Source organism: Microcaecilia unicolor, chromosome 14 (genome assembly GCF_901765095.1).
Source record: "Microcaecilia unicolor chromosome 14, aMicUni1.1, whole genome shotgun sequence".
Classification (NCBI taxonomy): domain Eukaryota; kingdom Metazoa; phylum Chordata; class Amphibia; order Gymnophiona; family Siphonopidae; genus Microcaecilia; species Microcaecilia unicolor.
Genome location: NC_044044.1, coordinates 34,628,257 through 34,645,884, shown reverse-complemented (window position 1 = coordinate 34,645,884; position 17,628 = coordinate 34,628,257). Strand labels below are relative to the sequence as shown.

At 43.8% G+C, this 17,628-nt stretch overlaps 1 protein-coding gene across 3 annotated transcripts in view; it reads right to left on the bottom strand.

The window, feature by feature from the left end:
- Positions 1-1,542: 1,542 nt before the first annotated feature.
- The window catches only part of PTPN6 (protein tyrosine phosphatase non-receptor type 6), a 38,726-nt gene continuing 22,640 nt past the window's right edge, over positions 1,543-17,628 (bottom strand). For 2 of the 3 annotated variants that reach the window (XM_030188360.1, XM_030188362.1), the window contains exons 8-16: positions 12,668-12,747; positions 12,030-12,179; positions 11,375-11,506; positions 11,098-11,252; positions 10,913-10,980; positions 4,041-4,192; positions 3,471-3,559; positions 2,801-2,928; positions 1,543-1,700 (exon numbers count right to left, since the gene is read on the bottom strand). In XM_030188360.1, coding sequence (XP_030044220.1) covers positions 2,814-2,928; positions 3,471-3,559; positions 4,041-4,192; positions 10,913-10,980; positions 11,098-11,252; positions 11,375-11,506; positions 12,030-12,179; positions 12,668-12,747 — 941 coding nt within the window. In that variant the 3' untranslated portion in view covers positions 1,543-1,700; positions 2,801-2,813. The remainder of the gene's footprint in view (positions 1,701-2,800; positions 2,929-3,470; positions 3,560-4,040; positions 4,193-10,912; positions 10,981-11,097; positions 11,253-11,374; positions 11,507-12,029; positions 12,180-12,667; positions 12,748-17,628) is intronic. The other variant, XM_030188361.1, reaches the window with a different exon arrangement.

Here is a 17,628-nt window from a genome sequence, read left to right as displayed (position 1 = left end):
TTTACCATGGCTCAATTTAAGGCTTTTAAAAAATATTACCACCCATTATCTATACAAAATTTAACATGGGAAGTGCTCCTATGTTAAGTCCGAATTAGCCAGTTAGTAATTAATTAGGATTTATTTACCGCCTTTTTGAAGGAATTCACTCAAGGCGGTGTACAGTAAGAATAAATCAAACATGAATAGGCAATTACAGCAGGAAAAATATTCATATAACAATACAAAGCATGGCATAGTTACTACTTACAATGTCAACACAATACATAATAGAACATTTTAATTGACAGCATAGGGTATAAGCAAAGATGGAACATAGAAAAGAGAGTAAGAGGAGTTACAAAATAAGATAACTAATTTAATGAAAGGTACACATGAGGTCACCTAGGGTAGGAGTGGAGTTAACGTGCAGTAATCCGAATACGCTAACTGGTTAACGTTTCCATGACCCCCCCCCCCCCCCCCAAAAAATATATATATTTAAAATTACGCATGGAAAAGGGGAAAATACCACACAACGCCTAATGCATTTTGGGGTAGCTCATTTTCCCAAGCTAAAATTAAGGAGTCTAACACAGTTTAGCAAAAAGGCCTCTTAGATTGTAAGTCCTCAGGAGACAGGAAAATACCTACGCGCTTTGAACTACTACTGAAAATGTGTGAGCTAATTCCCCCAAAATATAATTTTTTCATTTATGATTTTGGGGGAAATCATGTGGAAATTTTGGAGCTATATTTAAGGATCAGCATACAGTTATCCCATTTCCTTTTCTGCCAGTCTTTTGATGTACATTTTTCCTTTCAGGAATTGCATGAAACTGTTGAACCTTGGAGCAAAAAATGCAGCTGTTGGAATGTTCCACATCAGGCTGGGCTTCTGTGACTTTCAGGGCTGGTACAGGGGGAATTTCTCTATAATGTCATAGGAACTCGTTTTTTCCCAGCCAGTCCCTTGAAATTTCTGCTGGCTCTTTTGTTTTGAAAACCTTTCTGTATTAGAAATGCTTGAAAGTTTCTAGACCTCAGGGATAGATACAGCCATTGTCATCTCTGTATTAATCCAGACAGTAGGGGGTTCTAGACTGGCTGTTCTTGAAGGTTTACTTGGTCGTGAATTGACCCGGATTGCATTCATGAACTCTTAGATAAAGTAGAGCCAGGCGTTACCAGAACCATATCCTGCTGTTAAGCAGATTGCCTGTGGGGCAGAGTGGGTAACACTATGCCATCCTCAGCAGAAGCAAAATAATCCAATTATGTAAATTAAGCAATGGAAATAATCTAATGAAAATCTTCATGTGGGGCTCCCATCTGACTCTGACTCATCATGGCCAGGCTGAACCAGACCTGGGGTTACCATGTTTTCTGTTGGGAGTTGAGGTTCCTACTCGAGAACCTGGAATTCCAAGGGCCAGCATGCCAGAAGGTACAATCACAGGCAGAGATCCGTGTGACCCTGGGCAAGTCACTTAACCCTCCATTGCCCTAGGTACAAATAACCTTAAATTGTGAGCCCATTAGGGACAGAAAAGTACCTGCAAAAATAGTATATGTAAACGGCTTTGACTGTCTACAGAAAGGCTGTATATCAAATGTGTGGAATAAACATAATGTGGAGGTAATCTGGTGACCGTAAATTTCTCCCTCTCCCAGTGGCCTTCCATGGTACGAAGCGTGACAAGTTCTGCATGCATTACATCCTGTAATCAAAAAGAAAGCAGAAAGATTATGTATATATAAACGTATGAGAACAGGAGAGAGTCAACGTGGAAATGCTTTGGAAACGGACAACACCAAGATTAGGTGCATTTTTTTTCAGTGAAGGAGGAAGAGCTTTGATGTAGTTCATTATAGCATAACATGCACAGATTTGCCACAAATTCCATCATAACTAACTTTTTTTTCTCACTGTTATTATTGAGATTGTTTAAAAACTGAATTATCATAAGAAGGGAGAAGGTAAAAGGTGGCAGAGATGCTTTTCATGATGGCAGTAATATACCACAGGTGTCAATCCAAAAAGCCACAAACGTTCCATGGCTTCTGTGATTTCTGTGCCTAGTAGAAGTGGCATGATGGTTGAGTGTCAAAGGGAGGACTAGCAAGTGGTTGAAGGTCACAGAGAGGCTCAATTAGGGAACATAAGAATGGCTATACTGGGTCAGACCAATGGTCCATCTAGCCCAGTATTCTGCTTCCAACAGTGGCCAATCCAGGTCATAAGCACCTGGTAGAAACCCAAAAAGTAGCAACATTCCATACTACCAATCCCAGGGCAAGCAGTGGCTTCCCCCACGTCTATCTCAACAGCAGAATATGGACTTTTCCTCCAGGAACTTGTCCAAACTTTTTTTTTTATACCCAGATATGCTAACCACCGTTAACCACATCCTCCAGCAAAGAGTTCCAGAGCTTAACTATTCTTTGAGTGAAAAATATTTCCTCCTATTTGTTTTAAAAGTATTTCCATGTAACTTAGAGGGCTCAATGAACAGCTGAAGGTCACAGAGAGGGCTTCTATGCTGTTAGGGCTAAGGGATTTGAGATTTGGATGAAGAAGGCATCCCATGTTCTGTGTTATCAATGTTGGAAACATGTGAAGCCTGCACAAACGGCGGACTGAAAGCCTGTGGTCACAGGGAGGCTTAGTGAGCAGGTGAAGGTCACAGAAAAGCATGGCAAGTGGCTAAAAGCCAGAGGAAGGCCCAGTGAGTGAGCAAAGGTCACAGGGATTCTCATCGAGCAGCTGAAGGTCATAGGAGACTGAGTGAATGCTTGAAGTTCGGGGAGAATGGATCACCTGTTGTCTGACACTATTTTTTCTTGATGGATCCTTTACTCTTCTGTTCAGCAGATTTCTGCTTCTTTGGTTTCTCCTCCTTCTTTCCCTTAGTTGTGTGCAAGTTCTCATAGACCTCTTCCTTCTGCCTGCAACCCATGGGAAAGGAAAGAGGGGGTGTCACTCTGATGCTAGTTATGGGGGAGGAGAGGGGGTGTCATACTGCTGCTAGAGATGGGGAGAGGGGGTAACAGAGCTGCTAGAGATGGAGGAGAGAGGAGAAGGGGTGTCGCACTGCTGCTAGAGGAGAGGAAATGTCACATTGCTGCAAGTGACGGGGGGGGGGGAGAGAGAGGAGAGGGGATGTCACACTGAGATGGGTCAAAGTAGGAGAGGAAGTATCACATTGTTGCTAGAGATGGGGGAGGAGAGGGGGTGTCACGCTGCTGCTAGAGATGGGGAGAGAAGGGATAGTACAGAGGTGCTAGAGATGGGGGAGAGAGGAGAGGGGGTGTCACTCTAAATTGCTAGATATGTGGGGGAAATAGAGCAGAGACATAAGAGGGGGTGTCATACTGCTGCAGGAGGAAGGGGAGAGAGAGGGAAAGTGAAAAACAGAGGAGGGGGAGATAGGACGGCGGGTATCACATGGCTGCAGGATGGGAGAGGGGAGGATGCAGAAGACTCTTACTTTGACGATTTGCGTGAGACTATTTGATGTATATTTTTCTTGGACGGGAACCCAAGGTTTCCATACTCAGATTCCTTATCCTTCCCCGCCTAAGGATGGAAGACAGACATGTCAGAGGCAGATCAGAGACCTAAAGCAGCTGCTATATCTCTGTAATGCTATGCTGGGGTGCTGACAGAGGGAATATGTCCTGGATATTAAGGACAGCACCCCTAACACAGTACCTTGGATGCTGGGAGCAGTGGTGATTTCTGCCAGTAATGTCAAATTGCCAGTTGTGAGTGGAAGGTGGAACTATCCCTCCCCTTTCCACCCTGACTTGGCATTTTAAAAAATTACCACTGAGATGGAGCAGGTGCATTTAACACCAGGCTGGTCCAGCATATAAAGGGCAGTACCTAAGCTCCTTTGAGCAGGGACTGTCCTTCTATGTTAAATTGTACAGCGCTGCGTAACCCTAGTAGCGCTTTAGAAATGTCAAATAGTAGTACCTTCAGTTGCATTGCACACTAGAAAGCTGCTGGGGTGCTAGGAGGCTAAGAAGAGAATGCCGTTCGTCTGCCACCATACCTGCATAACTTCCAGTTTCTTCTTAGTGGTCTCAATGTACTGGGAAATTGCCATGTAGATAAATTTGTACTGAGCTTCTGTCTGCACCATGCCAGAGCGCTGGGATCGGACCATCAGAATCATCTTCTGAATGTCAATGTCAGTGTCAACTCCTGTGGGAGAGAGAAGGAAAGCATATGTGAGAAACAGAAACTCCTGCATGCAGAACTAGAAGCAGAAATGCATTTCCTTCTGTACTGTGCAAAATCCAAGGACAGAAGAGATGCAGAGAGAAAAACTGAGCCAACACCATGAAGGACTTAACTTGTAGCAGGGACACCTATGGATTCTAAGTTGACATTGAGAGCAGCACAGTGCAACAATGTCTCCCCTAGTTTGAGAAGGCATCTTTCTGGAAAAGGGAGCATTCTAGTGAGCTAATTGCCTTTCTGGACTTCTTGTGCAATGTGGAAAGGAGTAATAGCTGTAATCTCAGGCTTGCAACGAGAAGATTCAGGCACGTTGCTTTTACAGCTCAAATTGATGCATGAGAAAAAAAAAGCCTGGGTGGAGTAACCTGTGAAGCGGTCGCTCCCCTAAACAGGTGTTGAAAAAAATGGCGCCAACCCAATCAATGTTTTTTTTCTGCCCGTCTCTGCCGTCTGTACGACGAGTCCCTTTTTAGCTTTGTTCTCCCTCCGCCACCGGCGCTTCACAGAGAGTCACCTGTCATGGTCGGCGCTTCTTCTCGGGCGCGTGACGTCCCGCCTCTGCGGAAAAGAGGAAGTTGCTTAGATTAGGCGGGAGGGAGGGGACGTCACGCGCCTGAGGAGAAGAAGAAGACGAAGCCCCGACGGTGACAGGTTGACTCTGACTAACCGGTGGCCGAGGGAGAACAAAGTGACTCATACAGACGGCAGAGGAGGGGGTGAAGCCAATTTCAGAAATCCAGTAAACCACCCCCGCGCACCCTTCGCTTCAAAAAACAACCAAGGAGGAGATAGGGACACAGGGCACCACTGGAAAGGGGGGGGGGGGGAGGAGGAGATAGGGGCACAGGGCACCACTGGAAAGGGGGGGGGAGGAGGAGATAGGGACACAGGGCACCACTGGAAAGGGGGGGGGGGGAGGAGATAGGGACACAGGGCACCACTGGAAAGGGGGGGGGAGGAGGAGATAGGGACACAGGGCACCACTGGAAAGGGGGGGGGGAGGAGGAGATAGGGACACAGGGCACCACTGGAAAGGAGGGGGGTAGATAGGGACACAGGGCACCACTGGAAAGGGGGAGGGGAGGGGTAGATAGGGACACAGGGCACCACTGGAAAGGGGGAGGGGAGGAGGAGATAGGGGCACAGGGGCACCACTGGAAAGGGGGGGGGGAGGGGGAGATAGGGACACAGGGCACCACTGGAAAGGGGGAGGGGAGGAGGAGATAGGGACACAGGGCACCACTGGAAAGGGGGAGGGGAGGGGGAGATAGGGACACAGGGCACCACTGGAAAGGGGGAGGGGAGGGGTAGATAGGGACACAGGGCACCACTGGAAAGGGGGAGGGGAGGAGGAGATAGGGACACAGGGCACCACTGGAAAGGGGGAGGGGAGGAGGAGATAGGGACACAGGGCACCACTGGAAAGGGGGGGAGATGGGGGACACAGAAAGGGCAGATGATGAACTTGGGGGCAGGATAGGGACAAGGGACACAGAAGGGAGATGATGGACAGGACAAATAGTGGTACAGAGGAAAAAATGATGGTGCACTTGGAGACACATGTAGAGAAGGAAAGGAAGAAGAAAAGAGGTGAGAGAAGAAATGGAAAGGCTGACTCATGGAACACGGAGAAAAAGACTGGGACCAGCCAAATTCCCAGACAACAAAGGTAGAAAAAATTATTTTTATTTAATACTTTGGAAGGACTGAGATGTACCTGCTTTGTAAAATGTACAGGAGAAAATGCATTTCTGTCTCTTTTTTTTTTTTTTTTACCAGTAGTGCACTGTTTAGTCTGGCTTCCTTGGGGGGGGGGGTCTCTATTTCAATTTTTGTTGTTGGGTTTTTTTTGTGGCTCCCTATTCTGCATTAGATTGGTAGCATGGAATCTTGTCACAATTTGGGTTTCTGCCTGGTGCTTGTGACCTGGGTTGGCCACATTGGAAACAGGATACTGGGCTAGACAGACCATTGGTCTGACCCAGTATGGCCACTCTTATGTTATATAGATAAGGGTCTGCCCATGTTCTGCATGTGTGACTGAGGTGAAGGATTCTGCTAGCATGTAGTATCTGTGCAGGAATGTGTAACAGTGCAGCTTTTTCCAGTTTCCCAATAGTAGGTATATTGGTGCTCCAGAGCCCAGAGCCCAGTGTATATATATATATCACTGTCTTCTGATAGGTGGGTTAGGGCTGTTATGGTGTGGTAAGTTTTGTGTTCTAGGGCAGTTCAGGAGTACCCCCTTGCCAGTCAGGTTTTCAGGATATCCACAGTAAATATGCATGACATTGATTTGTATATACTGCCTCCATTACATGCAAATATTTTTCATGTAGATTCATTGTGGATAGCCTGAAAACCTGAATGGCAAGGGGGTACTCCAGGACCACCTAGGGAAACACTTCTCAAGGTCCCACTGTAATATTTCTAGCACTGTCTTTTCATAGATGGGTTAGGGCTTTTATGGTGTGGTAAGTTTTCAGTATATTTATGGCATTTGTATCCCACATTTTCCCACCTTTTTGCAGGCTCAATGTGGCTTACAATGTATCATTATTGGTATATAATAGATAGGAAGATAACAATTAGTGTTGCATAGAGATCATGATTAACGTAATAGAAATTTAAACAAGCAGATGTACGGAAAAGACAGTTCTGATTATAGGTAAGGTGGAGATGTGTTACATTTATAATTGCTGATCTTTGTGGTAAGCCTTGTTGAAGAGGTGGGTCTTCAGGGATTTTTGAAAGCTTGTTAGTTCACAAATAGTTTTTAAGTTGCGCGGCAATGCGTTCCATAACTATGTGCCCAGGTAAGAAAAGTTTGACGTATGCGTTAGTTTGTATTTTAGACCTTTACAGCTGGGGAAGTGGAGATTAAGGAATGTGCGGGATGATCTTTTAGCATTCCTAAGTGGCAGGTCTACCAGGTCTGACATGTAGGCTGGGGCATCTCCGTGAATAATTTTATGAACTATAGAACATACATTGAACGCGATACGTTCTTTAAGTAGAAGCCAGTGTAACTTTTCCCTTAGGGGTTTAGCACTTTCATATTTTGTTTTTCCGTATATGAGTCTGGCTGCGGTGTTCTGGGCGGTTTGAAGTTTCTTGATGATTTGCTCTTTGCAGCCAGCGTCGAGTGCATTGCAGTGGTCTAGGTGACTGAGCACTATTGACTGTACCAGTTTGCGAAAGATGGTCCTTGGGAAGAAAGGTCTTATTCGTTTTAATTTCCACATTGAATGAAACATCTTTTTGGTTGTATTTTTCGCATGGCTCTCAAGTGTAAGATGACGATCAATGGTAACTCCAAGAATTTTCAGGGTGTCCGAGACGGGAAGGGACAAGTTTGGTGTGTTTATGGTGGTGAATTTGTTTGTGTTATGTTGTGAGGTGAGTATGAGGCATTGTGTTTTTTCTGCATTAAGTTTCAACTGAAATGCATCCGCCCATGAGTGCATGATATGGAAGCTTTGGTTGATGTCGTTGGTGATTTCCTTTAAATCATGTTTAAACGGGATGTAAATCGTTACGTCATCTGCATATATGTATGGATTGATGTTTTGATTGGATAGTAATTTGGCCAAGGGTGTCATCATTAGGTTAAAGAGAGTTGGCGATAGGGGGGATCCTTGGTGGACTCCACATTTAGGTATCCATGTGGCTGAGGTAATCGAGTTAGCTATCACTTGATATGATTGTGTGGTTAGGAAGCCTTTGAACCAATTGAGAACGTTTCCTCCAATTCCGAAGTATTTTTAGGATGTGTAGTAATATTCCATGATCAACCATGTCGAAAGCACTGGACATGTCGAATTGTAGGAGAAGTATGTTGTTGCCAGCTGCGATCGCTTGTTTGAATTTAGTGAGAAGAGTAACTAGTACTGTTTCAGTGCTGTGGTTGGACCGAAATCCTGATTGGGAGTCGTGAAGTATGGAAAATTTATTTAAGTAGTTGGCGAGCTGTTTGGTCACCGTGCCTTCCATTAATTTGGTTATCAGAGGAATAGATGCTACTGGGCGGTAATTAGTTAGGTCGCTTGTACTTTTCTTTGCGTCTTTGGGTATAGGGGTGAGTAGAATATTTCCTTTATCTATTGGGAAGAGTCCGTTTTGTAGCATATAGTTCAAGTGCTCCGTGAGGTCTGATATGAATTGTTGAGGGGCAGACTTTATTAGGTTGTTAGGGCATATGTCTAGTTTGCAGTGAGACTTGGCGAACCTTTTGAGCGTTTGGGAGATGGTGTCATTCGATAGCATCTCGAAGTTGGTCCAAGTTCTGTCCGCTGGGTATTCACCGGGGTTTGGGTCTAGGCAATCAAGGAGTTTTGCGTAGTCGGTGGTATTGACAGGTATCATGAGTCATAATTTTATGATTTTCTCATTGAAGTATTTCGCGAGATTGTCTGCTGCTGGTGTGTCTGTGTTGTTAGAAGTCACCGATGTAGTATCTAGTAGTTTGTTCATGAGTTGGAAGAGTTTATGTGTGTCTTTGTAGTCTGGTCCAATTTTAGTTTTGTAGTATAGTCTTTTAGTTTGTTTTATGGTGTATTTGTATTTTCTTTGTAGTTGCTTCCAAGCGTTGAGTGTGGAGTCGTCTTTCTTTTTATTCCATGCTCGTTCTAGCCTTCTAACTTGTGTTTTTAGTTTTTTCAGTTCTTCGTTGAACCACAGAGTGTCTTCTATGTGAGGTTCTGGTTTGGAGTGGTGCTATGTTGTCTAATATGTTTCTACATCTATTGTCCCATTCTTTGAGAAATTGGTGTGTGTCTATCTGTATAGTTCATCCATTGTAGTAGATCTGTTGCCAGAATATTAACGGATCTATTTTGCCTCTCGTGGTATAGGTTGTTCGTTCTTGTTTGTGAGGTGACTCTTTCATTCGCCATTGGAGGGAGAGGTTTGCTATATAGTGGTCAGACCACGGTATGGATGTCCACTTTATTTCTGTTGGTACTAGATTTAAGTCGAGGGAGAATTTATGTGCAATGATGTCTAGTGCATGTCCTTTAGTATGGGTTTGTTGCGTATTTGGCCTATAAAGATCCCATAATTGGAGGAATTCTTCACATTCTTGGGCGTTTGTTGAGTTAGGGTCTTCAAGGTGCAGATTGATATCCCCTACTATGAGAAGGTTTGAGGTAGAGACACATGTGTTCGATATAAAGTCCATAAAGTGTGTTTTGCAGTCCTCCCAGTTACCTGGCGGTCTGTAGAGCAGGACTACATTAAGGTGTTCCTGCAGGTTTGGGTGATTAATTCTAACTGAGGCTATTTCGAGTTGGGGCAGGATGGATTCGGCTATGGTTGTGATGGTGAACTGGGATCTGTAGATTATGGCTATTCCTCCTCCTCTTTTTCCATTCCTTGTCCAGTGGGTGAGTCTGTAGCCTGGGGGGCATAGGTCTAAAATTATGGGGTCTTTTAGGTCATGAATCCAGGTTTCAGTAATGAATAAGAGATCAAGCTTGTCTGTTGTGATCCAGTCTGTTATTGTTATTGTTTTATACTGATCTAGCGTTTACATAGCCCAGTTGGATTGGTTGGTAGGGTTCGGTTTGGGACGAAGATGTGTTAATTTTTATTAGTTGTCTGTTCTCTTGGTATCTGGTTTTTTTGTGTTCTTTCTTCCCTTTTTGTTGGTTGTTTCCGTGTGTAGTTGCTTTTCCTTTTATATGGCTATTATTCTTTTGGCCTTGTGTGTTGTCGTTGAGTTGTCTGTAGGGTTTGTGTGTTTTGGGTAGATTATTGTCTGTGTGGGGAGTTGACCATGCGTAGTAGATTAGGGGGAGAAAATGAATTATTAAAAGCAGTTTGTTAATGTTCATGTTGGTGTTAATTAGTAAGTTTGTATTACAATTCAGAATGATTCAATACTAGAAATACAGAAACAATGCTGAAGGATGCGCTTCCTCACTTAGGAATCTGAGGCACGGGAGATCGCTCACTTTCACTACTTGGCCTGGCCAGATCATGGGTTGCCCAGTGGGTGTCTTTTTGCAGGGGTTCGTGTTATTTCACAAAGTGTCTAGCCCTATTTGAAAGTAGGCTCTGGGGCAGGCCCTTGTCACCCAAAATAAAAATGCTCAAGACTAGTGTTCTTCACATCCTGTATCCTGTAGTCACCACACAAACAAAAGTCCATCTTGATTTAAACAAGGTGTCTAGCAGTGGAAGGACTGGGTGTGCTATTCCTGAGGTGATGGTCACAATTTGAATATTTTTATTTGAAGTTAAGAAGACAGGTTTCCTGCTCTGGCCAGTCCAAGGACCTCTTCTGTGTCCTGCCTCCTGATGTAACTTACTGTTTCCTTGTAGGCAGGACGTAACCGAGACAGTCTGTATTAATCGTTGCCCGCCACAGCCCCTGAGCAACAACACAGACACTGCTGTTTAGCTGACACCAACCAGCGCCTATGTTATAAAAGTCTGCTCCCCCTGACATCAAAACCTGGCTACGCCTCTGCCGAAAACAGGACATAACTAAGCCTTGATGGGAAGCAGGAAGCATGACAAACATGAGAGTGTAGGAACGAGGTGGTATTAAGATCCACCTCCCAAAATGTGTTTGTGACGTTACTTTGAATGTGCAGAGCTGACAGACCTGAAACACATTATCTGATTCTTTTCTTTTATTGCATAAAATTTATTAAAGATAATCACATTACAAATTACCTTTTGTAGAAATCATGTCCACCAGCATGTCAATGACAATAATGGTTCCTGTACGTCCAATTCCAGCACTGTGAGAAGAGAGAGTAGAAGTGAGAGACAGTTAATCTCCTGTGGTGAGAGAGAGAGGAAGAACAGGAGTAGAGACAGCTCACCTCCCGTGGCCACAACATTCCTGTTATTGGTACCTGCAATGGACTATGATGGCCCCAGCCTCTGGGAGCATCTCCTGTTTCTGGTTAATCTGATCAAGGAAGCTGAGCACCCCTCCGGGATCACTGGGCACCCCATGATCTGGCCAGGACAAGTAGTGAAAGTGAGCGATCTCCCGTGCCTCAGATTCCTAAGTGAGGAAGCACATCCAGGGATGAGAGAGTGCGCAGAACCCCACTTTCTAGTGCAAAGCTAACACAGGGGCAGCCTCATATGTACATCAAGCAGGTTCTAGATTGTCAGCACACTCACGTTGTCCAACGGCCAGACCTTCAGTGTCCGGGTCTTGTACTCTATAGCATCATGTTCAACAACATTTTCCACTATATAACCACCAAATTCTTTTGTACCACCTTCCTCGGGCCAGTAGGGTACACACTTGTTCTAAGGGTAAAGAATGGATAGGAAAGGAAGAGACAGGGATACAGAGGAAGTGATTGAGAGGAAAAGCAGGATGGAAATGGAAGGAGGAAACAAAAGCAATAACAGAAAATATATGATCAGATACCACAACAAAAAAACACCTGAAACACTTTGAGGTCAATGAAACTGAAAATACTGAAAGTAGAGAAAGCAAAATAGAAGGTGAAGGTAGAGATGATTTGGTTGTATGGATGAGAAGTGATGAATGGAAGGGTGCAGCACATGGACACATGATAGATGAATGGAGATGTAGAGATGCATAGAGCACCCTGTGATGGAAGAACAGAAAGTTGCATGTGTTAATGGACAGATAGGTTGATGAAGGATGAGACAGACTGAGAATTGGATGTACAGATGCATGCATTAATGGAGGATGGCTGGTAACTAGATTGATTATTTGTAGAGGCTTATCTTAAAATAAAGAAGCAACAAATGTAGGGAAGAGAACCATGATGAGAAGATTGTGCATGGAGAAAGGGTTTACCCTGCCTTTCTCCACCTCCCTAGTTGTCATGACAATGATGAGGGAGTTCTCTTGCCAAACCATCTGCCAGAAGTCGTTAACTGTTGTCTGGAGGCAGCCCTGGCAGGCGATAAAGGACTTGCTGCATTCATCTTTACTGATGAGTTCATTCTGGAAAAAGAACGACAGGAGTTGGGGGCTGTTCTAAGAAGGAAGGATGTATTTCTACAGAGCCACTGGAGCAGTGAGAGTGACAGGGTCAGAAAGAGAAACATGGCAGGCATGCATTCAACTGAAGTCTTCCAGTGCTGGAGGACTCCAAATATAGGGCTGATATTAGAAGTGCTCCCAGTACATGGGGAATATTGGCCGAGAGGTGTCTATAGGGTGACACTTGGAAGGGGAGTATTCTTAGTATAGAGTGGATACTGAATTGGAGGCTCTCCTAGTGCAGATGTGATAATTGACAGGAGGGTCTCCTAATACAGAGGTAATGGTGGAAGGGAGGTCTCCCAGTGCAGAGGTGATACTGGATAGGAGAAGTTCCCAGTAAAGAGGTGATGGTGGAATGGAAGCTCTCCCAGTGCAGAGGTGAATGTGGAAGGGAGGGTCTCCCCAGTACAGAGGTGAAACTGGATAGGAGAAGCTCCCAGTCTTACCCTGATGTAGTTCGCATTAATATAGTCTGAGCCTGGCACACTGGGGTCTTTAGTTTGGAGGATCACTCTTGATTTATCAACTAGGAAAGAAGAGAAAAATCAATTTCCAAAACCAAACTTCAACACGGACTCTGTACAGGATGGGGTTAGCTCTATATACACAGTACACACTCACTCACTCACTCACACTCATTCTTCTATCTACAGGAACATAATTAAAATGTATTAAAGTAGGACTGTATTCCACTCATGTACATGAGATGTAGATTAATATCACTTATTCACTGTACCAGTAGAAGGACCCAACATTGTCCGTGTTTCGGCAGCACAACCTGCCTGCCTCAGGGGTCACAATCAAACTCTCTATAGGCAAGGAAGGTATATAAAACACCGTACAGCTATTTCTTGTGAAGCACAGGCAAGTCAAAATACCAACAAGCAGAGTGCCTGGAAAAAACATATCCTGATAGACAGGCTTTTTTCCAGACATTCTGCTTGTTGGCATTTCAGATGTAGTATCATTGGATTCTCTAGCCCTTACGCTTACGATTTACCATCTGCGGCTGCTTTCCTGTATTTCAAACAATTTGTTGTAGCAGTGTTTTTATATAGGTTCCTTGCCTATAGAAAGTTTGATTGTGACCCCTGAGGCAGGTGGGTTGTGTAGCCGAAACACAGACCGTGTCAGGTCCTTCTACTGGTGGTACTATGAATAAGTGATATTAAGCTACACCTCCCATGGTGGATTGTCTTTTTGGCCAGCCTCTACTTCTGTTTGTGCTGATTTCCTGTAGAGTGTGACAAGGTAAGCCCCATAGATCACCCCGTGGAGCCCAGAACTACGGATCCCAGAAGTCCTTGCAAAAAGGAGAGATGAGAGTAGTCCTGAAAAGAGGGAATGGATTCCCAGCCCCAGCGGGGGGGGGGGGGGGGGGGGGGGAGCCAGGGCTTGAGGCAGAGTGAGCCTGTTACTCTCTTCCCCACTAGGGGGAGAGGCAAGGTTGAAGCTCAGTGTCCCTGGCTTCGCCATCAGTATATAATTCCCCCCAGCTGTGGGAAGAGGGAAACTAAGTTCCTGGAGGCTCTCAGTCCCCAGGAGAGAGGAGATACAAGGAGAGAGGGAGATTCCATGGAGTATGTGGAGGAAGGAAGGAGCCTGCCACTAAAGCAGCCCAAGGGAGAGGAATCAGCTACCATGGAGTGGGAGGATTCAAAGGTTGCCCTGCCCAGCCCAGCCCATGAAGGCAGTGGAGGAGGCCACACCGGAGGTGGTACTGAGAGGTGGGAGAAACTGCCAACCCTGCTCCTGGCAGGGTTTCCTTAGGACTGTGTAAAAGGCAGGTGATAGGTGATATTGGGGGCTGTGCAAAGACTGTAAATGAAGAGCTTCTGCTTTATTGGGCTAGAGTAAAAGTATGCTGGACTGACTAAGCCCTCCTGAAGGAGGGGGAAGGGAAACTGAGCGGATGCTAAAGGGATTTTGGAACCTGGATTGTACCTTTTTCTTTTCTTTCCTTTTGGAAATGATCGTATAAGGACTGTATATTTATTCCTTTGGAAGACTATGTTAGGCAGGCTGTACCTTTTGTTTTGAAGATGTTATGATTTTGGCTGGGAAATTGCCTGGATAATAAAAGGATTTTGGCCCTGAGTTCCCGTATCCGAAGAGCCCATTGGCCGGCTGGCCCACCCCAGAGGAGGAAGCAGACCCCCTTTACATTCATGTCCATTCTCCTTATTTATCTTAAATCACTTTATGTGTTTTCAATTGCCCCTCTTCTGAAGAGTCTCGAATTGGTTTCTGTGTGCTAGATGATAAGCTAGTATTAAATAAAGAAAAAAACGTTGCTTGTTGGTTTTCAGGGACTTGTTCTACTTCGTCTGTCCCTGTAACCCTCCTTGGTACTTTAATCACTCCTGTAACACAATTCTGGTATTTAGGCATTACTCTTGAGTCCACTTTGACATTTTTACCTCAGATTTCACACCTGACGAAAGTTAGTTATTTTGTGTTTCACCAGCTACCTTCCCCGCTCTGAACCTCTCTCTGTTTATGACATGTCTCAATTATTGCAATATCATCTATGCTGGCCTTCGACGTTCTTCACTAAAAAAACTTAAATCCTTATAGAATACGGCCATTCGCCTTCAGTTACATTGCTGTGAAGCTAGGGAACTCCCTTCCCTCCCCACCTTGAAAGCCCTCCAGAAAACCTTAATTTTCACTGAAGCCTTCAACCTCAACCCCAACACCAGCCTTACCCAGTCCAACCTCACTTATCTTTTTCTGCAGTTTCTGTCTGATTTCTGTTTTCTCTACTTTAACTGGAATTTTTATTGCATGTAAACCACATCGTCGCCATTGATGGATTTATTTAATTATTATTACATTTGTACCCCACGCTTTCCAACGGAAAGCAGGTTCAATGCAGCTTACATAGTAATAGGGATTACATAATATTGGTAGAGAAAATATAAGTTAAGTATAACAGAATAAAAAGAGATAGGTAAGTAGAGATGGGCAAGGGAGTAGTAAGGTGGGAGATATAGTCTGGGTCATAGTCATAGTGTTCTGGATATGTGTTGCGTAGATATGCATTCATAAGATTAGTCTGGATCGTTTGGGTAGGCTTGCTTGAATAAATGGGTTTTCAGTGATTTCCGGAAGGGTAGATAGTTACTGATTGATCGGATAGATCTGGGGAGGGCATTCCATAGTTGGCTGCTTAAGAAGGTGAAGTTGGATCCATAATAGGTTTTGTACTTAACTCCTTTGCAATTAGGGTAATGCAGGTTGAGGTAAGTTTGCAAAGTATTAGACATGTTTCTGGTTGGAAGGTCAATGAGATTGAGCATATAGTTCGGAGATTCACCGTGAATAATCTTGTGAATTAGTGTGTGGACCTTGAAATTGATTCGCTCTCTGATAGGGAGCCAGTGAAGTTCTTTACGAAGAGGTGTTGCGCATTGAAATCGTGATGTGCCAAAAATGGGTCTTGCTGCTGTATTTTGGGCAGTCTGAAGTTTTTTCAGGATATGGGTCTTGCAGCCTAAGAAAATACTATTACAGTAGTCGGCGTGGGTAAGTACCATTGATTGTACCAAGTTTCTGAATGTTTTCAGGGGGAGATATGGTTTTATGCGTTTCAGTATCCACATCATGTTGAACATTTTCTTTGTAGTAGATTTTGCGTGATTTTCAAGCGAGAGATGGTTGTCTAATATTACTCCAAGGATCCCTTTGTGGTATATCAAGAAATGCAAATAACTAAATACATTTTCAGGAAAAAAAGATAGACATTTTGCTGTTTCGAAAATTGCTATATTTGCTATTTGGATTCTGAACGTTTTTGAGCAAAACGTCCAAAGTCGGACTTAGACATCATATCAAAAATGCCCCTCCATAGAAACTATTTCAGATAAGAAATGCTTGATACGGAAAAGAACTGCCCAGCACTTTCTTATGACATAAACCTTTAACTGGAAAAAGAGTAGAAGTAAGCTATTTTTTGTCCTTAAATATTTAAAGGACCATAGAAGGAGAAGAGGCAAAGAAAATTCTCATGTCTTGTATCTTCGAACACTTATTTTATATAATTCATGCTTGAAAAGGTAACCAGCGAAGACGAATTAATAAAGGTGTAACATGATTGTACTTATGAGATTTACAACTGAATTCAGAGACTGGATTCTGCAGTACCTGAAGCCCTAGATCTTGAATGTACAGAGAGACCAACATAAAATCGTTACAATAGTTCAATCGTTCATTCCTCAAAGAATGAACGAATTGGACGTAACTGAAGCAAACAAATTTACAGTGTAAACATAGTTTCCAGATCAGCCCCATTACATTGATATTTTTTTCTACTTGATGACCGGCTGACAGATTTAGGAACAGAACTTGTAGAATTAGCCACAATAACTTGGTTTCCTCCTTTTTCAGTTTCACTTTGTAAGCGGGGCTCTAGTTTTCCAGAAAAGTGATACATTCACCGATATTATAAATGTTTTGTGCAAAATGATTAACTGAAGAAATCAGAATTGATATATAATCTGTGTAAGAATAAGAGTAAATCTCTAAATCCCCAAAATATATTCTAACATTAAAAGGCATGGGGGAGAAAGGGGATCCTTGAGGCACTGCACATATGGGCTTCCAGCTGAAGATATTTATAACTTGCTCTTCAGAAATTGTCTGAACCATTTAAGAACCATTCCAGAATGTCAAACGCTGTGGTTAGATCAGATTGAATGAGGAAGGAAGTTACCAATGTGAGCTACCCTTAAGACATGTTTATTTTACTGTTAGCCCCAGTTATTAGTAATTCCATCTCATTGCATAAAATGGGACCTGTGCTAAAATAGCCTGAGTTAGTGGTAAAATAACCCATCTTAATGGTAGCCCACGTTGATAACTTCCCCCTTTAGTATGAAGAGTTTCAGACTCTGGTAACCAGAGCTGATATTGTGATGTCATAATGCCTCATTCCACCAATAACAGTCAACCTCATCATTGATGAGACTTATACGGTCTGTGCCCTGAAGAGCACAGGTATAAATCAAAGTAGGGTATACACAAAAAGCAGCAAATATGAGTTATCTTGTTGGGCAGACTGGATGGACCGTGCAGGTCTTTTTCTGCCGTCATCTACTATGTTACTATTTTACTATGCTATGTCACAGTGGCTTGATTGCCCTGTACTTGGCTCACTTCTGATATTGTGATGTCATAGTGCCTCATTCCACCAATAAGAGCCAACCTCATCAGTGATGTCACAATGGCTGCACTGCCCTATACTTAGCTTAACTGGATGACCGAGGGGTAAAAGGGGCAATCAAGGAAGACAAAGACGTAGCGGACAGATTGAATTAATTCTTTGCTTCGGTCTTCACCGAGGAAGATTTGGGTGGGATACTGGTGTCGGAAATGATATTTCAAGCGAACGAGTCAGAGAAACTTA